The sequence below is a fragment of the Alnus glutinosa genome, chromosome 2, assembly GCF_958979055.1.
Source record: "Alnus glutinosa chromosome 2, dhAlnGlut1.1, whole genome shotgun sequence".
NCBI lineage: Eukaryota > Viridiplantae > Streptophyta > Magnoliopsida > Fagales > Betulaceae > Alnus > Alnus glutinosa.
The window spans coordinates 9,885,977-9,911,628 of NC_084887.1; the positions used below are offsets into that span (position 1 = coordinate 9,885,977).

The 25,652-nt window shown below is 40.0% G+C and overlaps 1 protein-coding gene across 1 annotated transcript; it reads right to left on the reverse strand.

Moving 5' to 3' along the window:
* Positions 1-762: 762 nt before the first annotated feature.
* Positions 763-24,897, reverse strand: LOC133861890 (uncharacterized). The gene is made up of 17 exons (XM_062297710.1): positions 24,763-24,897; positions 24,564-24,653; positions 24,167-24,278; positions 20,926-20,953; positions 19,815-19,913; positions 19,638-19,707; positions 19,517-19,551; positions 19,311-19,385; positions 19,128-19,223; positions 6,540-6,603; positions 3,978-4,031; positions 3,387-3,472; positions 3,221-3,281; positions 3,064-3,128; positions 2,712-2,817; positions 2,429-2,517; positions 763-1,229 (listed from the first exon to the last, which is right to left on the reverse strand). Exons 1-17 carry the CDS (start codon positions 24,826-24,828, stop codon positions 1,067-1,069), a joined length of 1,359 nt encoding a protein of 452 aa, XP_062153694.1. The 5' UTR covers positions 24,829-24,897; the 3' UTR covers positions 763-1,066.
* Positions 24,898-25,652: the final 755 nt, after the last annotated feature.

Here is a 25,652-nt window from a genome sequence, read left to right on the forward strand (position 1 = left end):
TTAGGTTGATGTGAAGTTCTCCCTAAAATAAAAAATAAAAATAAAAAACTGATGTATACTGTCATACAAGTCCAGTAAAATAGTATGAGAGTGTAATATGTAACATTATTTTATTTTATTTCTTCGTTCCTTCTTTACCAGAAGAGAGAATAAAAGAGGAGTAACGTGCAAGTATTATCATGACTCCATAAAAGCAGGGTAGAGAGTTCCAATGGCAGTTTAAATTTTTGGTTAAAAGACCATGAATCTTTTCACAAACCCTATGCAGGTTCAAATGGCAATCTATGGGGCATTCTCAACGGCTTCTCTAATGTGTAGAGAACAAAAAGAGCTATATACATTATTTTAATATAAAATATCCCTCCGGTCTCCTTTCTCATCTTTTTATCTTTTATAGAGGATTGTGTTGAAATTTTGTAAAAAATGTGATGGTAGCTAGGGAACTTGCATTTTTTAAAGAAATAATATTTAATTGATATAAAAAAAATTAATAAATAAATAAAAATTATGGAGTATATTTAGATAGGAAAGTAAAATTTAACTTTGTTCCCAAAATCTTTTTTTTTTTTAAAAAAAAAATAAATAAAAAAAAAATCAAAAGAAAGTTGCTTTAAATGCTCTAAGCACGTTTCCACATCTGACCTAGCTCATGGACATGGGGGCACTTAACACTCAGGTGGAGCTAATTAGGGTTTCAGCCTAGGGAGCCTGGAACATTCTGCACCTTAACCAGAAAGGCTAGCATGGTTGTCTCCGTTCAAATAAGAGGAATCTGAACTGTTTCTTTCCCATTGAAACCAAAATGAATTCTGATACAAAAGATTACATAACCGACAGATAAAATTAATGGGTCTACGGTCTACCTAAACTGTAACATGTAGAAATCTTATACTTCTCTTGCTTTGGACTACAGTAGAAAACGGAGTCCATGAAACCATGCCTTGGGCTGAAGAGGAAACTTGCCAATAGATTCAAACCTACTTTTTGGGTCATCAAGGAGATTCCAACCTCAGATAACCATATATGCACAAGCACGCTACCCAGATGCACCTGCTATATGAATGACTCACTCAACTTCTTTAATGATTCTTTGTTTACGTAATGGTCGCGATGAAATGCTTCCCGGGGCGCTGTGAGCTTTCCTTCTCTCTTCTTTCTTCCTTGCAGCTTCAATCATGGTGCGCCTGAGAGCAGCAGCCTTGTATATTGGTAATGGTAAGTGCCTATGCCTGCACAACCATCATTCAACATAAAAAGCATATAAGTGAGAATTCCTTTCTAAATAGCACTAGGAGTCCCACCTAGAGACTCAAAAGTCGCTAGAAAGCTTCTTTGCATAAATTGCATTCTTAAGGGCCTCTACCAAGCAAAAGGACCCAATGCATACTTAAGACTTTGCAAAAGCTTCTTTGCAGAAATTGAATTTGCAAAAAGTCCAGTTGCATACTTAAACTTTGCAAAGCTTCTTTCCAGAAACTTGATTAGCAAGCTACCAACAAGTAAAATGAATGAAATAAAAAATACCATCAAGAAAGAATACTAAATACCATCTTCGTCCAATATTGTCTGTCCACTATTCCATTTTGAGATATTCCAAAATATTGTCGACTTTGAACAGTCAAAGAACACAATTTCAATATCTCCCCGAACTTACTATTTACTTTCTTTGGGAAGTCATACTCCTTTCTTTTCTTTTTTTTATTTGAATTTAAATTAGTTAGGATTATTTTGGAAACTGGTAAGTTTATTTCAAGAGAAATAATTCATTTCATCCTCCTGCCTTTCTCCCATCCTCCCACTTTTGAAAACCATCATTGCATCTGTGGAGTTCATGTGGATCCCTCATATGGCCCCAACATACTTAATGGTGATTTTCAAAAGTGGGAGGATGGGAGGAGGATAGGAGGAGGATGTATAGCACATCTCTTATTTCAAAGACAATGCATTAAATGATATCCGTTAAAAAGTTGGGAGTTTTCTAAAGTGGACAAACAATTTGGACAGAGGGAGCATATTCATTCAATAGCAATTTTGCTCTGTCATGCCTTAGTATCTTGCTAGGCATGATCAACTTTACAAAGAGCCAAGAAAAAAAAGAATTGAACTCCAAGCCAAACATGTAGATGGAGAACTTGATTTTGTTATGGGACCTACATGTCAATGCTCCACATCCGCAACCATGCCAATGTCTATAAACCTAATAGCTGGGTCAATTCAAACTCAGCAAGCACCCAAAGGAGCCTCCTTTAAACCCCTAAAACTGATTATGCTACATCAATAGTGAGCACTCAACTGATTCATGAATGCTTTCTTGCAAAGTTACTAGTGCCCTAACATTAGTTAAAACAACAAATCATCTTAATACCATCACTAACATTTGAAGAAACTCCATGACTATCAAAGAGCTAGTGTTTGTATCCCTTCATACCTCAAAATACGTTTGACCTCAGGGAGGTGTTTGTAGCGATTCTTGACAGCCTCATGATACTCGTGCTTTTTCTTTTCCCTAGGGAGAAGCTGCAGCATAAAAGAGAGATGATCAGAGTCACAGAGCATTGCAATGATGGTAAAGGATCTGAACTACAGAAATTAGTTGACAAGACCGTAGAAAAAGAAGTATCACAGAATTTTGTGACGTTAAAATAAAATTTTATGATGTCAGTATTGAAGCCTTAAAACAGAACCGCAGATATGCAGGAAGAGATTCTTACTACTCCCAATTGTTCTGATGCTTTAGCTTTCCAAAGCCTAACGTTGGTGTCATCACTCCCGGAAATAACATAACTTGCATCACAGCTAAACTTGACGCAGAATACCCTATGTAGACAGGAAACTTTTAGTTAGAAAATTGAAACTTATACAGTAAAAATGTGCTTCTTCATTCAACCTTCAATTAGATACCCTCCAAAGCTAAAGATCCAGCCAACAAGGGTTTCTTCACTGAAGTGAGGGGTTTAAATAAAAAGTACGATTTGCTTACAGAAGTAGTAGAAATTCAATAAACCTAACATTTCTGAAGAGGGGAAAAATACAAAGGTCCATAAGAATTATAACTAATATAACCTTTGCATTCTCTGTGTGTGATAGATTTCACGGCTGTGACCACCATTATACTGGAATATTCTCACCTGCAGAAAACAAAGTTCAATTCAGTACTATGGCTATCTCTATCCATTGAGTATGGAACATAAGTCATGACCTACTACAAGAAGAAACTCACTGTTCTATCATACGATCCAGTAACAAATTCTCGACCAGTTGGTGAGTAATCAATGTCCATCCTGAGAAAATTAAATTAAGGTGTTAAGATAGATGGTCTCCAGAATGAGATAAATAATATAAAGCATGAACATAATGCTTTCAAAAGTACACAAAAGCCATCTTACACTGCAGAAACATGATCTTTGTGTACCATTCTGGCTTCATCAAGCTTTCTGGCGTCATAGCTATAGCAGTTGCAGTCCTCATTAGCCTGCATTGGCATGGAATGTAATCCGCGGTGGAAAAAGAATATGCTGTATATGGAGAGCACAAAGTTGATGTGTCCTATCATGGTGCATGAAAAAATATTGCAGTACATTATGACTTTAATTCATGATATGCAACCCTCCAAAAGGTCCACTTTTTTTACATGCTTTACTGAAGGGGGGAAACTATAGCATTAAGACAACCAAAAACAGTTCTTGGGTCCTTTTTCTAGATCGGATCACCAGAAGGTAGGGCGATGGGCAAGATTAATGGACTGGTAACTGTCACAAGTTTGCTGTATAATATTGAGGTATTTCCTCCCAATTTACATCAGGAAGTGCCCCACTCTGACTGCAGATATTCACTATCAGACTGAAAATTGACTGCAATCTCAAGCATTTAATAAACCCAACAGTGACACTAAAGATAATTTGAAACCACACCCTTGTAAAACAAAAAAGCAAAAAATAAATATTTCAAACAAAACAAGCTTCAATACTTGTGCTTACAGCTGTGAAGTTCATTGGCTCCATTGGGTTCCAAGAAATAGAATTAGTTTTTGTCTGTAACCCAAAAAAAGAAAGAAAAAAAACAAGTCAGCTTCGCTATAGTCAACTGATAATATAAGTTTTGGAGTTACAGAAAGAACATGCTCACTTCTCAGAAGACAAATAAAAACATCACTGGAAAGCCATATCAAAAACTTGTGCAGCTTATGAATAAGAATTACTTCATAGAATAAAAAGAAAGAAAAGAAAAAGAAAATTTTCCACTCACTCACCATTCTCTAACCATTAAAAAAGAAGAGAAGAAGAAGAAGATCTTGAAAGATACAATATTTGTAATATGCTGATTGTAAATATAAAAAAGAGTAATTAAAACCTCAGGGATGCCACTTGTTTATCTTGCATATGACTCTTAAAGTTTCTAATTATAATAGTCACAAACTTCTATTATGAGGGGGGCCCAATTGATTTGGATAAGATGTGGTAAGAAACATGGGAGCATGAAGTGGAGAAGGAAAGGGCCAATTGGAGTGTTCTAGCTTTGATATCTGAACAAAAAGTAAGTTACTTATTTGCCTGGTTCCTCATGTCCAGCCTCAATTCCCATAGTTAGGACCATTTAATCAACCAGGCCAGTTATTGGTTCAATATATGAGCTTTCATTAGAACGAATCTTGATAGCTAATTCTACGATTCCAAATTTGGATTCAGTCTGAAATCTGAACTTGTTTTGAATTTGCTGTACCATGCTCAAGTAATTATCCAGGATTTTCCAAGTTTAATCCTTCGAGTGTGGTCATTTTTATAGCTATTGGTTCTTATAGACCTGTGACTGTCTACTTAGGTCCAATGAAATTTTTCCGAAGAAATTAAACTACTAGAGAGTAAAATTATCAAAGAGGATAGGTTTTTTTCTTGCTAATTTTCTAAAAATGGCGTAGAAACTTATTGTTATCCAACCCCGGCCCCAGGATCATTAGGGAAAGAATCCTCTGATTATACTATCTGATTTTTATCAAAATTGTGCAGCTATCCAACATTAAAAATGAACATTGACGTTTATGCCCCAAGTTTAATATCATTTTACCAAAATAAACTCAGTTTTACCTTTTTCCCATTCAAAAAAATGAACAAAAATTACGACAGTGTCCAAAGTCCAAACCATTTTTGATCAATTTCTCAAAATTTGTTAACGTCAAAGCTTGACAAGACTCTTTCAACCAGAAGTAGATTTAGACATAAAGTCCAAATTCGAAGAGTTTAATCAAATGATAATTGGAAACCAGGCCCCCCTCTCCCCACCCCAATCTCCTTTCGATTAGAGAGAGAGAGAAGAAATGAAAAACCCTGTTGCAAGTGGACAAGGTTGACATCTAGAAACAATGCATTAAGAGGCAGGCAGCAGAACATTACAGTGGCACATGTGAATTTGTAGATATGTTTAGACAATCTGAGATAGTATTTTTGTTTTGACCTATATATTGCACTCAACGATTTCAGAAGTCCATGTGATGATCACTAAAAAGTAGTACTCTGCATTATAGTCTCTCCATCCCGTATTGCTTGTCCATACTACAAAATCCAACTTTTAAGGAGATATAATTTAATGCATTGTCTTTCAAATAAAACTACCCTCTTTAACAAAAACACATATAAAGCGAAATAAAAAGTATTTACCTTTCATATAAAGTTTGCATTACATGGCATCTCCTCAAATTTTTGTATTTCTTATTATTATTATCATCATCACACTGAATTACATTAGAATATTATATTATTAATTCTATTTATTAAGTATCACATTTATATCAATTAAGTGATTCTGTAGTTATGCTTTAAACTTAAATTTTTCTATACATTAGCTTTGCAACTATTTATCAAGTTAAAAATTCTAATCTTCTATTCATCAAATAAGGCAATAAAATATACCTCAAGATATATTTTGAGCAAAAGCTTTGAACCTTTTTGTTTTCTTTTAGGTTTAATGTTTTTGTTAATTATTACTTTAGCTTTCTCATAACGATGATTTTACATGCTCTACAGGTATTCAAGTTTTTAAGCAAGATAGGCATGCTTCTGACCCATCACTCATGAATTATTAGGGTTGGGCTCCCCGCCAACCCTGGCCCAAATTATGTCCTTTTATTGAAAAGCCACAAAAACCTAATCTTTAAACAATGGTCTCGGTAGTTGGCTCTAACTAGTTTAATTTCCTTAGGATCGATGTGGATCACGATTCTACAGAATCCTATGACTAGGCAAGTGCTCCCACCTGGAAGAGATTTTTCTTACAATTTAGATCTAAGTTTTAACAACAATGCTCATGTGTGATGTCCTTCATGAAATGATTAACATTAAAACCCAAGCAAACAATCAAGGAGCAAGAATAAGTCAATTTCTGTAAGATTTAATATTCAATAACATATTTGGAGAACTCAACAGATATGTCTTTGAGTTTGAATTACCAAATTCACAACATTATTATTGAAGTTTCGAGAAAAAAAAAATGACAAGTCTAAGAACTATATCCATGTGATATAACTCATGATAATGTGCCAACAATACCTGCATAATCAATTTCCTTGTTGGGGATGACATGCGCAAATCATATAGTGTTATGCTCCGGTCACTATACAAAGAAAGAAGAAAAACAAATGAATTACATATTTTGAATTTGAATTCTGAAAAGGAACACAAATGAGTTATAAAGAACATGGATCAATTAAATCATACACAGATAATATAGTTTTCAGCACCCACCCACTGTATTTGCCTTTGAACACCATTTGAACAAAACAGATATGGGATTCTTAGGAAGGATAACATCCAAAGCACTGTCCGAATGCCCACTTTGAATGTCGTATTAGATTGGCAAATTTAAGTCAGTTTTTACTCTGGATTTTGTTTAAGGTTCACTTTTTTTTTTCTTTTTTTTAATCTAATAACATGTAGACCAAACACAAGTGGTCTTTTCATAATTTGCTTCATTTAGGGTTTTGCTTAGAGTTTTCTTCACACAATAATATATATCCCTCATACAAAGACAAATGATTGAGTTTTGGAATAAAATTTTAAGAGAGTTTCTCTTTGTTTTCCAATCCTTAGTATTCCTAAGTAATCAACAAGTGTTGATACCTTCAGCTCTGACATCCTATGAAAAATAACACGCCTGGAGAAGGCTTTTCTTTTGGTAATCGTGGGCAAATCAACAAAATTAAAGCAAAGTTTTCTATTTTCTTGCAAACACCGTTTATCCTATACGCGTTTAGTTGGTATCAAGGTTTTCTTGCATCAATTGGTATCAGATCCTGCACCATGCCACCAAGGAGATGCAGCAACGCTTGGTAAGCCATTGTAGAAGAAGCCTTGAATGAGACAACAATGCAAGCATAGTACAAGTGGTTAAAATAGCAACCGCTATGCAACAACATCTATCAACCCCAAAGCATTTCTGTGGAGGAGGTCACAAATAATTAAGTGGAGAATGCTTCCACTAGGAATTGGGTTTAAAAATTTGCTGTACCCATACTTGACAACTAAAAAACGATGGCTCACGTGAGGTAAGGCAGGGGCAGAACTAGAATCTTAGGTGAGGGGCAAAACTAAAAAAAAAGTTTTTTGGGGGTCCGTGTCTCACAAAAAACATCAAATTTAAAGGACTTTTTAAACTTTTGGAGGATTTTTTGAAAAAATTTCCAAAGGGTGGTTCCGCCCCTGAGGTAAGGGAAGAAGAATATTAACTCATGGGAAAATTTGAAGAAGTACATGTGCTGCATCTTTGCCCCACAACTATACGCAATTGCTGAACCAAAATCTACACCAAGGGCACATTCAGTCAATTATTACAGCCTCAAGTTCTATTAATCTATGTTGCTGAAACAAAAGATCAGTTAGTTTCTCAATAATATTGGAGGTATGCAACAACAATTTCAGAATACTCTCAATTTATATTTTTTTGATAAGTAATAAGCCAATCTCAATAAAAGCGTGAAGCACCCCTTAGTACAATGATATAGACAGATCTTGGAAGGGCTACATGGCAAAACCGTAGGCCTCACGCTGGCAATGAATAAGGAGGCAATCTCCATATTTTCTTTTCCTAATTGTTTTAGGTAATAAGGAATAGAATTCTTCTAGTATTGATATTTCCTAGTAGAATTCCTGCATGATGTAAACGACGGCTAGACCTAATGGTTATGTCTTATGACCTAGCCGTCTTCTATTTAAGTATAACCCTAATGAATAAAATGTCATGCTGATTATTATAAAACCTAGAACATCTTTTAGTGTCTTGGAGGTCACGGCTCCCTTGAAGTAGCCTAAACCTTTTTTCCCTTGTTCTTGTGCTATTTGATTCACATTAAGTGGTATCAAAGCTAGGGTCCCTCTCTTTAACAAGAAATTGTTAAACCTAAAGGCCCGGTTTCCCTCAAATGAAACCAGAAAAAATTGAGAGAAAAGTGAGACAATCAACATAGGCTGTTTCCGGAACAAAAGCAGGGCCTACCAAGATTTTTCACTCAAGTTTAGGGGTGTGCAGGACCCGCCCAGAACCGCCCCGACCCGCAAAACCGACCCTTAACAACACCTACCTGTGCCCCTAATAAACGGATCCCGGTAATGTTTTAAGCAAACCGCACGGTGCGGTGCGGTTTGCGGGTTTGGATTTGGAAAAATCCTGGGGACATGCCCCGCACCGTGTAAATTTTTTTTTTTTTTTTTTTCAATTTTGGCATTTCGTCTTCCAGAGAGTTCCCCTTTGCCAATTCGCCCTTCGGCCTTTTCACCCCCTCAGTGCCCTCAACCCCTTAGTCTCACACCGCGCCGCCGCTGCCACTACCAGTCTACCACTATACTCAATTTCATTAGGGTTTAGGAGAGCTCTCTGGACTCAACCTTTTTCTCTGACGCTGATCTTCGTTTCTTCGGCTCTACATCTTCTTCAACCGTTCATCTACCACTACCAGTCTACCACGCAGTGAGATTTAGCCATTTTGGAGCCGTGGTTTTTGAAGACAGGCTGTGTTAGATCTAGTTTGTGTTTGTGTTTAGGGTTTCTGGGTTTGTGTTGGTGGGTGGTGTAACTGTGTAAGGGGTGTTTCATCGTGTTTATGTTCGTGGAATCGTGTTGCCGTGGCCCGTGGTGGTGTGGTTTTGCAGCTAGTAGCAGAAAACCCGCACAAACCGCCCTGCATCACCCCACCCCGCACGGACACATCACATTTTGTTTGGGGTACGGGTTTGATTTCTTGCACTCGCAGGGGTGCAGGGCGGGGGCAAAAAGGGCGGAAATCCACCCCACCCCGCCCCTTGCACACCCCTACTCGAGTTGAGGCCGACAGCACGTTCCTTCACGCAAAGAACCCAACAACAACTCATGGAAGGACGGATGGGCAGCTTGGAGCAATTGGTGCACTCCTTGTCTGAGGAACATCAGCAACTCATGGCCCAAATTACTAAAGTTTTCGAGATGCTGTCCACCCAAGGTAGAAACCGACATGAAAAAGGGAAAATTCGCAGGGGAGACATCGCGCGGGAGACGAAGAGGATTCCCATGCAGGAGAAAGATCTCACACCTTCGGCCACCGCCAAGTCAAGCTAGACTGTCCCCAGTTTAATGGAGAAGAATACCCAACCAGTTGGGTCTACAAGGCAGAACAATTTTTTAGATTCCAAGGAACCAACGAAGAAGATAAGACTGCATTGGCTTCCTTCCACCTAGAAGGAGAAGCCCAGCTCTGGTTTCAAATACTGCTACGTGAAGGACGGGAGATAGGCTGGCTAGAATTTAAGGAGTGAGTATTTGCTCTTTTTGGGCCTACCCAATTCTATGATCCTTTTGGAGAATTAACCAAACTACAGCAAGAAGGAAGTATAAGGGATTATTAGGCCAAGTTTGAATCCCTACTTTCAAAGATACGAAGTTTATCACAGAGTCAACAGGTTAGCTATTTTGTAAGCGGCCTAAAAGAGGTAATCAAGGCTGATGTCATTGCTGGACGACCCCTTACTCTCACTTCAACCATCAGCTTAGCAAGGGTCTATGAGGCCCGCAACATGGCTCTTAGAAAATACGCTACGTCAGACACGCAGAGACCGACCATAACCCCCGGAGCACCACAGGTCATCCACCTCTTCCCATCAAAAGGTTAACACCTAAAGAACTTAAAAAGAGGCAAGAGAAGGGTCTATGTTTCAAATACAATGAGAAGTATGGCCCGGGGCATCATTGCAAAGAGCTTTTTATGATTGAAGCTTATTTGGGGGAAGATGAAGATGGGGACGTGATGACACAAGATGAGGAGGATGACACCCCTAAGATTTCCTTGCATGCCATTACGGTAAAGACACACCCAAAACCATGAAGATTTATGCAAGGATTGGGCGATCAATTTTTCTAGTACCCATTGATTCGGGCAATACTCATAATTTTATGAGTTTAGCCCTTGCCCGATTATTAAAGTTACAACCTGCAGAGGAGGGAGGGATGGACGTGATCATCGCCTCAAGGGAGAAGATACGCAGTCCAGGTAAATGTGTTCAAATTTCAGTAGGGTTGCAAGGCAGGATTTTTACAATAGACTTTTATATTCTCCAATTGGAAGGTTATGGGGTTGTGGAAATGCAGTTTGTGTAGAATAGGGAGCCAATAGTATTACATGGAATAAAAAATGGGTCCAACAGTTCAAGAGAGTTTCTGTCTCTCTATCCAGCAGGAGCGGAGAACAACCAGGGGGTGCTGAAACAGAATGGACAGGAGAAGGAAGAAGAGATGGAGCAAATATTGGAAGGGTATGGGGTGATTTTTGCAAAACCCAGGGAGCTGGCCCCACCATGCAGCCACGATCATCGCATCATCCTGCAAAAGGGATTTGGACCGATAAGTGTCAAGCCATATTAGTACCCATTTTTTCAGAAAACGAAGATCGAAGAGCAAGTAAAGGAGATGCTTGAAAGGGGCATAATCCACCCCTCCTACAGTCCCCATTCATCACCAATACTCCTAGTCAAGAAAGGGGACGGAACATAGCAGATGTGTGTAGACTACCGGGAATTAAATAAAATCACCTTCGCAGTCAAGAAAGGGGTCGGAACATAGCAGATGTGTGTAGACTACCGGGAATTAAATAAGATCACCTTCGCAAATCCGTCATGGTTTTCTTTGACGACATATTAAATTATAGTAGTGAGTGGGCACAACACATGGAGCATGTGAGAACTATGTTGGACCTGCTGGAAAAGCAGCAGCTTTATGTCAAAAGAACCAAATGCAGTTTTGGGCAGCAAGAAGTCCAATATTTGGGGCATGTAATCTCCCTCGAAGGCGTGGGGGTTGACTCTGAGAAGGTAGAAGCAATGAAGAAGCGGCACAAATCGGAGACACTCAAGGCCATGCATGGGTTTCTGAGACTCACGGGGTATTACAGGCGCTTTATACAAGATTATGGAAAGATAGCAGCCTCATTGAATCAAATGTTGAAGAAAAATAACTTTGCTTGGACAACTGCTGCGGAGAGTGCCTTCGAGAATCTCAAACAAGCTATGATCAAAGCACCGGTACTCACCTTACTAGTTTTCTCTAAGGAGTTTGTGGTAGAATGCGACGCATGCAAAGTGGGCATAAGGGCCGTCTTACACCAGGAATGACCCATAGCTTTTTTTGAGCCAAGCACTGCAGGGAACCCAGCTCTTGCTATCCATGTACGAGATAGAGATGTTAGCGTTAGTGATGGCAGTCCAGAAATGGTGACCCTACCCCTTCGGGTGGCATTTTGTGGTAAGATTCTATCAACACAACCTTAAATACTTATGGTCCCAAAAAATCTCTCCCACCACGTAGCAAAGGTGGTTGTATAAGTTAATGGGGTTTGATTTTTCTATTGAGTACAAGGGTAAGGAGAATGTTGTGGCCGATGCATTATCACGTAGGGATGAAAAATTAGGACTGGAGAGGGAAAGAATTTACAGCAAGCATAGTTAGTGGCAGTGTTGGGCCCGATCCCAAACTGGCTGGAGATAATCAAAGAGGAAGTGGGGAAAGATTTAGCCCTTCAAAAGCTCATCAAGAAGGTTAAAGAAGGGGAAGCATTCGGTCCCTGGGATTACAAGGATGGCCTCTTGTACTACAAGGACCAGATTTACCTACCAGAAAAGTCAGCGCTTCTTACCACGATTCTAGAAAAAATACATCGCGGCTTCCATGAGGGGTACCACAAAACCTTCCAAAGAGTCCAAGCCAATTTCTATTGGAAAGACATGAGAAGTTGAGTAAAGGAATTCATCAAGAACTGTGACGTATGCCCACGCCATAAGAGTGAAAATCTCACACCAAGAGGGTTGTTGCAACCACTCTCAATTCCAGAAAAAATATGGGAGGATGTATCAATGGATTTCATCGCCGGCTTGCCAAATTCGAGAGGGAAGACAACCATTTTTGTGGTGGTAGATCGGCTGTCCAAGTATACGCATTTTGTAGCAATTAGTCATCCCTACACTGCAGTAACTTGTTTCAATTTCAGCTCAGCCTATCACCCCCAAACGGACGGGCAAACTGAGGTGGTGAATCATCCAAAAGGGACTTGTAGCCTAAACAATTGAAACAATTATGTAGCCTAAACTAAGGTGGTGATAAGCTGGGCAGAAATAGAAACAAGTCCCTCATAGCCTAAACAATTTTGTCCAAAAGTGACTTGTGAAAGCAGGATCCTTGTCGCATACTATGGACTTCGGCATTCCACGGAGCTTAAAAATGTTTTTGAAGAAAACTTGTGCTATGCTCACTGTCGTGTAGGGATGGCTAATTGCTACAAAATGCGCATACTTGGACAGCCGATCTACCACCACAAAAATGGTTGTCTTTCCTCTCGAATTTGGCAAGCCATCAATGAAATCCATTGATATATTCTCTTATATTTTTTCTGGAATTGGGAGCGGCTGCAACAACCCTCTTGTGGTGAGATTTTCACTCTTATGGCGTTGGCATACGTCACAGTTCTTGATGAATTCCTTTACTCGACTCCTCATGCCTTTCCAATAGAAATTGGCTTGGACTCTTTGGAAGGTTTTGTGATAACCCAGTTGCCATGTATTTTTTCCAGAATTGTGGCAAGAAGCGTTGAATTTTTTGGTAGGTAAATACGGTCATTGTAGTACAAGGGGCCATCCTTGAAATTCCAGGGGCCAAATGCTTCCCCTTCTTTAACCTTCTCGATGAGTTCTTGAAGGGATGAATCTTTCCCCACTTCCTCTTTGACTATCTCTAGCCAGTTTGGAATCGAGCCCAACACTGCCAATAACGCGGCTTGCTGTAAATTCTTTCCCCCTCCCAAACCTGATTTTTCATCCCTGCGTGATAGTGCATCGGCCACAATATTCTCCTTACCTTTCTTGTACTCAATAGAAAAATCAAACCCCATTAACTTATACAACCACCTTTGCTGCGCGGTCGTAGATATTTTTTGGGACCGTAATTATTTAAGGCTGTGTTGATCGGATCTCACCACAAAGGCACAAAGTGCAACCCAAGGAGGTAGGATCGCCATTTCTAGACTGTCATCACCAATGCTAACATCTCCTTCTCGTACATGGACAACAAAAGCCGGGTTCCTTACAGTGCCTGGCTCAAAAAAGCTATGGGCTGCTCCTGGTGTAAGACGGCCCCTATGCCCACTCTGCATGCGTCGCATTCTACCACACTCCTTAGAGAAATCCGGTAAGGGCTTTGATCATGGCTTGTTTGAGGTTCTCGAAGGCACTCCCCGCGCAGCAGTCTAAGCAAAGTCATTTTTCTTCAACATTTGATTCAATGGGGCTGCTATCTTCCCATAATCTTGTATAAAGCGCCGGTAATACCCCGTGAGTCCCAAAAACCCACGCATAGCCTTGGGCGTTTTTGGTTTGGGCCACTTCTTCATTGCTTCTACCTTCTCGGAGTCAACCCCCACGCCTTCGAGGGAGATTACATGCCCTCAATATTGGACTTCTTGCTGCCTAAAGCTGCATTTGGTTCTTTTGACAGAGAGTTGCTGTTTTTCCAGCAGGTCCAACACAGTTCTCACATGCTCCATGTGTTGTGCCCACTCACTACTATATATTAAGATGTCGTCAAAGAAAACCATGATGAATTTGCGAAGGTGAGTGTAGAATACCTCATTCATGAGAGATTGAAATGCAGAGGGAGCATTCATCAATCCGAACGGCATAACAAGGAATTCCTAATGCCCATGATGAGTCCGGAAGGCAGTCTTCTCAATGTCTTCCTCAGCTACTCGAACTTGGTAATATCCCAAGCTCAAGTCCAGTTTGGTGAAATATTTGGCCCCATTAAGTTCATCCAAGACTTCATCTATGACGGGTATCAGGAATTTGTCCTTCATCGTGATCTTGTTTAATTCCTGGTAGTCTACACACATCCACCATGTTCCATCCCCTTTCTTGACTACGAATACCGGTGATTAATAGGGGCAAATTATGCCCCTTTCCAACATCCCCTTTACTTGCTCCTCAATCTCCGTTTTTTGAAAAAATGGGTACTGATATGGCTTGAAACTGACAGGTCCAGCTCCCTTCTGCAGAATGATGCGATGATCGTGGCTACGTGGTGGGGACAACTCCCTAGGTTTTGCAAAAATCACGCCATGCCCTTCCAATATTTGTTCCATCTTTTCTTCCCTCTCCTTCCCATTCTGTTTCAGCACCACCTTGATGTTTTCAGCTCCGTCTGGAAAGAGAAACAGGAACTCTCTTGACCTGCCAGACCCATTCTTTATTCCATGTAATACTAAAAGCTCCATATTTCACACAAACTACATTTCCAGTGTCTCAAAATCCCAGCATATGGGCCACAAAATCCGTAACCATTGAGTGCCTAGCACAACCCCATAACCTCCCAATTGCATAATACAAAAGTCTACTATAAAAATCCTGCCTTGCAATTCTACTGGAATTTGAACACATTTACCTGGACTGCGTATCTTCTCCACTGAGGTAATGATCACGCCCATCCCTCCCTCCTCTGCAGGTTGTAACTTTAACAAGCGGGCAAGGACTAAGCACATAAAATTATGAGTGCTGCCCAAATCAATGAGTACTAGAAAAATTGATCGCCCAATCCTCCCATAAATCTTCATCCTCCTCATCTTGTGTTATCACGTCCCCCTCTTCATCTTCCCCCAAATAAGCTTCAATCATGAAAAGCTTTTTGCAAAATTGCAACGATGCCCCGGTCCATACTCTCATTGCATTTGAAACATAAACCCTTACTTGCCTCTACTTAAGCTCTTCAGGTGTTAACCTTTTTATGGGAAGAGGTTGCTAACCTGTGGTGCTCCGGGGGGTTAAGGGCAGTCTCTGTGTGTCTGAAGGAGCGTTTTTTCTAAGAGCCATGTTGTGGGCCTCATAAACCCTTACTAAGCCGATGGCTGAAGTGAGAGTAAGGGGTCGCTTAGCAGTGACGTCCGCCTTGATTACCTCCTTTAGGACGCTTCCAAAACAGCTAACTTGTTGGCTTTGTGATAAAGTCCCTATCTTTGAAAGTAGGGATTCAAACTTGGCCTGGTAATCCCTTATACTTCCTTCTTGTTGCAGTTTGGCTAATTCTCCAAAGCGATCATAGAATTGGGTAGATCCAAAATGAGCAAATACCCCCTCCTTAAATTCTGGCCAGCCTATCTCCCGCCCTTCACGTAGCAGTATTTGAAACCAAAGTTGGGCTTCTCCTTCGAAGTGGAAGGAAGCCAATGTAGCCTTATCTTCTTCGCTGGTTCCTTGGAATCTGAAAAATTGTTCTGCCATGCAGCCCCAACTGATTGGATCTTCTTCCCCATTGAACCGGGGAAAATCTAACTTGACATGGCGGTGGCCGAAAGTGTGAGACCTTTCTCCCGCCTGTGAATCCTCTCTGTCTCCCGTGCGATGTCTCCCAGCGAATTTTTCCCTTCTTCACGTCGGCTTCTGCCTTGGGTGGACAGCATCTCGAAAACTTTAGTAATGCGAGCCATGAGTTGTTGATGTCCCTCGGTCAAGGAGTGCACCGACTGCTCCAAGCTGCCCATCCGTCCCTCCATGAGTTGTTGCTGGGTTCTCTACGTGAAGGAACGTGTTGCCGGCCTCAACTCGAGTGAAAAATCCTAGTAGGCCCTGCTTTTGTTCCGGGAATGGCCTATGATGACTGTTTCACTTTTCTCTCAATTTTTTTTTTTCTTCTTTCGTTTGAGGAAAACTGAGCCTCTAGATTTAACAATTTCTTATTAAAGAGAGGAACCTGACTCTGAAACCACTTGATGCAATCAAATAGCACAAGAACAAGGGGAAAAGGATTTAAGCTACTTCGAGGGAGCCGTGACCTCCAAGACACCAAAAAATGTTCTAGGTTTTGATAATACTCAGCATGATTCTTTATTCATTAGGGTTATACTTAAAGAGTAATGATTCACTACCACCTTTTAATACAACTTTTCACCACCTTACTTATGTGACAAGGTGGTCCCCTACTACTTTTTAGGTTTTAAAAATAAAATAAGGTGGGAGACCACCTTGCCACATAAGCAAGGTGGTGAAAAGTTGTATTAAAAGGTGGTAGTGAATCATTACTCATACTTAAATAGAAGATGACTAGGTCATAAGACATAACCATTAGGTCTAGCCATTGTTTACATCATGCAGGAATTCTACTAGGAAAGATCAATACTAGAGGAATTCTATTCCTTTATTAGCTAAAACAATTAAGGAAAAAAAAATATGGACATTGCCTCCTTATTCACTACCATCATGAGAGCTAAAGAACTGCCACGTAGGCCTTCGCTTGATCTCCAAGATCTATCCGGATCACAGAGGCATCCTTCGTAGAGGCTATATCAAAAAGGGCTGGGAAAGCTACCTTGAGAGCCATATCCTCACACCACATGTCATGCCAAAAGCTAATCCTGGTCTCATACCCCACTTTGAATCTGGTGCAGCCTGAGAAAGTCTCTCAACCTTTTCTAACATTCTTCTACAACCCCACCCCAAAGGCTCCTGCGAGCTCAAGTGAGCACCACCCACTCCATCAACTTCCATATTTGGAGTCCACCACAATTCTCCACCAAGCATCTCTCTCAATTCCATGTTTTAAGATTCCTAAGGGTCTTTCTATTCCATGTTTTATGACCTTGTACGTTGTATGTAGAGGCTAGGCATCATTTGAAGTTATGTAGTAGGGATGCAACTTAGTTCTGGATAATCTAAGAATCAATCCAACCTGACCAAATTGGGGTTTAGTTGGGTTTGGGTTTTAATTTTCCAGTTCATTTATGGATTCTCACAATGAGGTGACTGGTAAGCAGCCTTGTGTCTAATATAATTTCAGGTACGTAATGCATAAAAAATTTAATAATCAACTGCTACATGTTAACATTTTACATAAGGTGCTTCTTCAGAAAGAAAAGACTCATTGCAACACTAGATTATTGCCTAAGGGGTTGCATCAGGCTCAATTATGGAAATAGGATAGATTTGGGAAAAAGGCTTACGGCGTATAATAAAAATGTCATCCCATGGCCTGATTTGTCACATTTGAAGCAACGGATCCCCAATAATAGTTATTGCCTAGGAGGATGGCCCTCCTCCAGGTTGTTTTCCCAGTGTTGGTTGTGGGTTGGCAGCATGATTTTGGGTTGTTGAAGCATCGGTTGCCCAGTTGGAAAAGAATGTTTTTGTCCAAGGGAGGTAGGGTCATCCTTATTAAGAGCACTCTTACCAACCTACCTACATACTTATTGTCCCTCTTCCCCATTCCTGCTAGTGTAGCTAATCGAATTGAAAAGCTCCAACAAGACATTTTATGGGGAGGGATAGGTGAAGAATTTAAATATTATGTAGTTAGCTAGGCTAAGGTTTACTCTCTGATCTTTGACGGAGGGTTGGGTATCCGAAACTTGAGGATCTTCAATTGCGCTCTGCCAGGAAAATGGTTGTGGCGCTATAGAATTGAGAGAGATGCTTTGAGCCCGCAAGAGCCTTTGGGGTGGGGTTGTGGAAGAATGTTAAAAAAAGTTGGGAGACTTTCTCAGGCTGCACCAGATTTGAAGTAGGGGATGGGACCAGGATTATCTTTTGGCATGACATGTGGTGTGGGGATATGGCTCTCAAGGCAGCTTTCCCAGCCCCTTTTTGATATAGCCTCTACGAAGGATGCCTCTGTTGCAAATAATTTGAAGGTTTTAGGCGATTCCAACTAGTAAAACGTGAGCTTTGCTAAAAAGACGCATGATTGGGAGGTGGATATTTTTACTTCTTTCTCTCAGGTGCTGCATTCAGTTAAAGTGGTGCTGCATTCAGTTAAAGTAAGAAGAGGCAGTGGAGACAAGCTTTGGTGGGTCTTTTCTAAAAAAATGTTTGTTTAAGGTCAAGTCTTTCTTCTACTCCTTGACTTGCTCTAAAGGTACTCGCTTTCCCTAGAAGAGTGTGTGGCAAACTCAAACTCCTTCAAGGACGGCCTTTTTTACATGGTCGGCGGCTCTTGAAAAGATTTTCACCTTGGACAATCTCAGGAAGCGCCACGTTATCATGATAAACAAATGTTACATGTGTAAGAAGACTGAGGAGTCCGTTGACCATCTTTTCCACTGCAATGTGGCTTCTACTTTGTGGAATACTCTTTTTCAGTCTCTCTCAACGTACAAGGGTCTTTTCATATTCCATATTTACGGCTTCTACCATTTTATGTTTCATATACACAAGACCCAAGTACTTTCTCTGAAATTTTATCAAGTTATTTTCTATATGAATATTTTCAATGTAAAACATATTCCATCTTTTAAGAATAAAAGTAAGAAGTCAAATTTGGATTAAAAAAATTGATAGGTCTATGTTTTAACTTCCATTAATTGTAGTTCACAAATTTGTGAGGGTCAATAAATAGTAAAAAAAAATTTAACTTTTATGAATAAGTCAAATTTGGATTAAAAAAAAAATTGATAGGTCTATGTTTTAACTTCCATTAATTGTAGTTCACAAATTTGTGAGGATCAGTAAATAGTAAAAAAAAAATTAACTTCCTCTTCATAGAATATGAACTATGGAATATAAATTAAGATGAATATGGATTAAGATTTATATCTGATATCCATATCATCAATCACAACAAATCGTTAACCTAGAAGTCAACGTGCATACCTGGCTGATGTTGCCAAGAGGTTTGGTTCTCCAGGATTGAATCGCAAAGATATGACAGTGTCTGTTCCCCATTCAAAACTCCTTACAGGTTGAGACCTAGTTACAAGAGGCAAATTTTCATAATATAATTGGAAAATTGCACCTTGGATTAAACAAAAGTTATAAAGAAGTTGAGAACTATACCTATTTTGATTCCATATATCCACTTGGGCACCAGCAGTGGCAAAGTAACTACCATCCCATTGGTGATCAACAGCCCTGAAAATTACAAAGTAAGCCTCGAGAGAGAGAGAAAGGAAAAAAAGAAGAGAAAAAAAGAAGGGATTGAAAATATATCACATTGAAAAAATGAAGACAATATTCTTGACAAGTCACGATGAAAACCTCACCAAAATGCATTCTTCCAAACATAAACTTCCAGTGGCTGAAAATAATGAATCATAATTTGTTCAGGAAGGTCGGAATAAAGTAGAAAACACTAAATTTAAAAACATCAAACTAAGCCACTACCTTCACAGAATTATTAGATGAGTCATCTGACTCCTTAAGAGTAGCAACAGGAACATTCCAAAGCCTGACACTGAACAACAATGTCCAAATTCACCAAGTAAAAAACTATATGTACAAATCAACAACTAAAACTCCATCTTCAAAAATTGAAATTACATCCAGCTAATTGTGTCTTACGTGCAATCAGTGCCACATGATACAAGGATACGTCCATCTGTAGATGCCGTCAGACCTCGTACAGCACCTCGGTGACCAAGAAACTGACAAACTGTTCGCCTTTGTATTCAAATTTCAAACTTAAATGTCAATAAATCGCAGGGCTTGGTGCATCAATAAAGGAACACAGAACTCAAAAGAGTTCATTAAATGAGAAAAAACTAAATAAGCAATTCAATGGAACTTGCCGTCCATTTTACATGTGCAGAAATGGAAGGAATAGCTTTCTTTTTCAGGATCACATGCACAACTAAGGCCTATATGGTCTCAGTCTGACCCAACCCTAGCTGAGTTGTTATTGTGTCTTACAATATATCATCCAACTTTATGTCTTATGACTAATAAAATAAGATTTCGGTTTTTCTCGCTCCTCTTCAATAAGAATAGGAATTATCTATTGCATACACAATTATATGCATCCAAAAAAAAACAGCTGTGTTTCTCAACTAATTACTCAAGAGTGATTCGCAAGGGATCAATAAAGGAGACTGAACCAGAATACAGACAGAAAACTTGCCAGACCAATTCAAATACAGGCATCAAAGAGTTTAGTCAGGTCAGACTAAAAGAAATTGCAATCCATTGTACATGATTAAAGAATTGAAACACTGTTTGCCTTTCTATGTCAAAATATCAATTACAGAAGCACTAAGTATCCAAATACAATTTCACAATTTCCAGAAGAAATCTTTAATAACGAAAAGTTGAATGATAAAAGTGGTTTTAGGGTCCGTTTGGTTTAGCGGTTTGGCCTTTAAAATTGCGATTTGGTCTTTAAAATCGTGCGTTTTTCCATTTTTCAAACAATGAATTTTTCCAAATATACTCCCAAACAAGACACTTTCCGCTATTTAAATTTAAAAACACACTTTTTGGCATGTGAAATCGAGGGGCCAAACGGATTCTTAGTAGCCAAACAATTAACATATGCTAATGTGCATAGATGATGTGTGCATGCATGTAAAAATATAACATTTACACATTCAGAATGATATCAAAAGGGTGCCTAGAATCCAGATCTTAATTTATCTATAAAATTTAGAAAATTCAAGTTCTGTGCTTAATGAGTTACCTGGAAGCAATATCCCATAGCCGAATATCTAGAAAACAATCAAAAAAGGAAAGAAGTTAGCAAATTAGATAAAGCTAAAGCATAATCTGCGAGTTATATACTATATTGGGCAAAGCTCCAATAAACGAAGAATATAATAACATAATAATATGTACCAAATTCAGGCCAACAGAAAACTCTATTTTTTTATAAGTAATAAATTTTATAAAAAAAAGTTGTAAAACGCCCCTAAGTACACAAGTAATATACAAGGGAGCAACCAAACCAGCCCAAAAAAAAAAAAGACCCAACAAACGGGCAAGACCCTAAAAGCCCAAAAGACCTAAGACCCACGAGAGGCACTCAACACTACATCATATATGTGAGCCTTGCTTTTCCGACGCCGGGAGGTTGCATAATCATCGCCATAATTAATGGAGCTTTTCAAATTCAACACCTCCCTCCTACCTTTAGTCTTTTGGCACGCATCCGTTGATTCCCGATGGAACTACTCTTCCCTTGCGCTGGCATCCAGGATAGCCAAAAGCATAACCTCATCCTCTTCACCATCCGCCGCCCAATCCAAATGCATATCAGGCGGATAAACACCCAAAGGGAAAGGGGATACTCCATCCTCCCCATCCCAGACCTCATTGACCAGATCCCACACAACAACCTCCCTAGACGGACCAAAACCTACAGGCCACTTCTGAGACTTGATTAGACCGTTCACCCTAAGGTCCTCACCCTTTTCAGCTGTTGAAGAGACGCAATGACCCAAATGAGAGGAAGCCCCTACCACCTCATCTTCCTTAACAACTAGGGTCGACGGCGACGCGACTGACACTTTAGGCGAAACTTGCCCTGCCAGACTCGAGTTGAGAAAACCCCTCTGTAAGAAACCCCTCGCCGGAGGAGTTTGCTTAATAACAACCTTCACAAAAGCTGTCTCGTCAACAAGGGGTGCCACCCAAGAGCTTTGCACTAGCTTAGACTCCATAGGCAAGGTTACCCCCGGCTTTGACTTTGGAGTGGCACCCGAGTAAGGAAAAGGAATCCCACCAGTAAAATCTAACCTCATCGCCGCCACAGAATCGAAAAACAATCCCTCATTCATTTGCATAACTCGACCTTCCCTAGCCTTCCTATAATAATTCTGGAACGGCTATGAGATCAATGCCACTGGATGATAGAGACGTAGCCTCTCTCCCAACTCAGCAGCCCCTGAGGAAGTACCACCGGAGAAGAGGTGAACTGGAGCCGGAGAAGACACCTTAGGCTTGAGAGAAGCTTCCAAAGACGTCGTAGCTGGTTCTTGTACAAGTAGAGATGCCAAAAGAGTAGGACCAGAACTCACAGGGCCAAGCCCATCTCAAGCCGTGGAATCCAAAACCACATTACCCAACTGGTGATGCTTCGAGAACATCTAAGACCTAACCTCCAGCAACCCCAGCACCGAGCCTACCATCGAGTCAGACCCAAACCTTCCTCTGTCAAGATCTTTGGCAAAGAGGTCTCATCAAAAGCTCTGCGAGTTCCTGCCAGAACCGAAGGTCCACGCCCAGAGTCTTTGGGCTGAAGAGAAGACCTGAAAAAGAGCTTAAAAGCCTAACCTGAAGACTAGTGAACCGGTTTGAGGTGGATAATGGGCTTCTTGTAGTCAGTCTTAGGCCTGAAACCATTGGGCTTAAAACCCAACCCAACTAACAAACCCATATATCCACTGACCCGAACCATCTCTAAGCGAGAAAAACCTAGAAACATCTTCAACCAGTAATTGACGAAATTGCCCTTCATCTCTTTTGTCGTCTTCATTGCGATGCTGGATAGAACCGCCGACGACCCAGAGACCCTTAAATCATACTCGTAGCAGTTCACCGTCGTTCACACCTCCTCACAACAGATCGAGAGGAGTCATGGACATCGGCTTCAACCCCACAGTCTTCTCATCATCTCAATCCACTGAGCATAGCACTGCCGCATAGGAGCGACCGGACGAAATACCCCCTTTCTGTTTCCCCTCCGAGAAAGCACCTAAAAAACTAATGGCCACTCCTTCGCTTCGAGGAATGCCAGCATCTGCCGCAACTCACCCATAACCCGAGGCCAACCCCAACCTTCACGGCCTTCAGGGAGCCAAATAGCCCCTTTTTGACCACCCTTAGCGTAGGCTACCACCTCTAGGTAACGGCCAGCCTTGTTACCCCCCCCCCCCCCCCCCCCCTTCTCTCTCGAACCATCAAGGCTTTCACATCCTCCCAGAAATACTTGACGAAGTCCTTCTTCACTGGAGCCTTCAATGCCTCCTCAACAGTGGCCATCAACCACGCTGAACATTGGAGACCCAAAAAAATGAACCCACAAAACCCCTTCCTCCTCTCCTCCAAGCGAAGTTCCGACACGTCTGCCTTCGCCGAAAAGGAGAAACCTTTAGCTTCCACAGAGAAGCAAAGCTCCATCTCTGCCTAGTTTGAAGAGCTACAAGAAGGAACACCATGGAGACATACCCACGAAACAGCCCATCAGCACCACCAGCCAAAAACCAGCACCAAGCGAGCTCAAAAAAGGAGAAATTAGAGAAACCAATCAAAGAGTTGCTTTACTTGCCGACAAAAAACTCTCTAAACCATGATCAAATTTTGGAGTTTGTTTTATTCCCCATGATTAGAACACGCCAATGTAAGCAATGCAATGCAAAACAAGCTAAACTTATGACACCTTGTTATAAGACGTCGATTACTAGGAACACCAAATCCATAAAACTAGAAGTTCCTTATTCTCCAAAACTTAAAAATCCCTAAAAATTGATGAGAAAATTTAGAATACAAAAATAATTTAAATATTTTTAAAAGGGGAGGGGGAAGGGGAGATTCAAATTAGTCACCCAAATTTCAAGTCCGTATCTTAAACATTTTGCATGTCAAAATGGTCTCTGTCTCCTTTTTTATATGTTTTCCAAAAGGCTTCATTTTGAACTTTCTCTTTCATAGTCTAGTGGAGTGATGGGTAAAGGAAAACAAATAGGATGAAGCTTTTTGAAAAACATACAGACTAGTTTGAGGTGTGAAATTTTGAAGGGAAGAACTTGAAATTTGGATAATTTTCAGGGATGAAACGTATGCTGTATCCTAATTTGAATTTAAAGAATAACAGCATGAACCAAACAAAGAGCAAAACCAAAGTTATCTAACATTATCAATCACTCATATATTTCACGAGGTTCAATAATTATTAGTTTAACAATAAAAGAAAAGTAAAGTACCTCCATCCATTGACCCAGAAAATATTCCTCTCAAATGATTCGGGTTCTTTGCCATACACGAAATGGCATCCATATGCCCATCCATTGCTCCAAGAAACGGCCTTGCAAAAATCTAACCCACCCCAACAAAAAAAAAAAAACTCAATAAACAAACAAAAACAATTTGACCACGTTTTTTTTTATAAGTATAAACCCCATATCCTCATATCATCATTAAACACGCTAAACCCCATATCCTCATCCAAACACGAAAAGAATCACCCAAATGCCCAAAACCAAAAATCAACATAATGGCGTTGAATGTCGCATACGCGAAAAGAAAAACAATGAAATTGAACACCCAAATTTCCAAAATTCTCAACAAAATCCAAACAATTTGATTGGAATGTCAAACCACCTTGTCTAATTTGGCGGAGTTAAGAGCTCGCACGTATTCCACCGCCTTTTCTTGGGGCCGAAGGTTCGGGTCATAGTTCCGGAACACCCTCTAATCAAAATTCAAACAATAAAAGTTCATTTTTTACAGAGATAAAGTAAAAGAGAGAAAATTTTGAGCTCAGATAACAATATTTCACACAGAGAGAAAGAGATGTGACCTGGAGATCTTTGCTTCGTTCTCGAGTGAATTCGTCGGTAGAGCGTGAAATTACTTTGACCTTCATTGTGTCACGGAGAGAGAGGGAGAGGGAGCTGAATCAGTTTGCAGAGAAAAACCCTGAGAGGGGTGATTTTGTTAACAGAGAACGTTGCTAAAACCCTATATATTGGGCCGGGTCGGTTTAGGGAAAAGTCAGCCCAACCCAATCCTATCTCCTGTTTTTTAGGAGAAAGTCAGCCCAACCCTTTCAAATTTCATGATTTTTAAGGATCAACGAAAAAAAAGAGGATTTGAATCTTCTCAAATTATTTGTCCGAATTTTTTCAAATTCGGATAAGCGGTTGTGAGAGGCCACTTATAGGACCCATATAATCAGGTAAGTGGTTGGGCAGCTCAATTTTTATTTGGTCAGGTGAGTCTCATAAGTGGTTTTTCACAATCACTTGCTCGAATTTGAGAGATTCAGACAAATAATTTGAGAGGATCTTAATTCAAAAAGAAGACCTACCCCAATGTCGAGGGCTATGTCTCAAAACATCATTGACAAAGAGACCCTAACCCTGCATACGAGCTTGTGATCAGCCGAGAAATCAGATCGTGGTGGTTCACTAAGGCTTTATTACAAATTTAATAAAAGTCGCATCCATTTTAAAGAGATACAAAGAAAATGTTTAGCATTACTCATTTGGGTATAAGTAATTGGCTATTCACAGTCCTGCAGCGGCAGCATTTGTTCAGATTTTTGGTCGATGAGTTTGTTGTGATTTGATGTTTTTCGGCTTAAATTGCTTTGGTGTTCCAATTTGATGTGGCAAGTTGTTATTAGAGGACACAAATGACCTATTTTAGGGGTAATTACTTTTTTTCCCCATAAACTACCAACTTTTG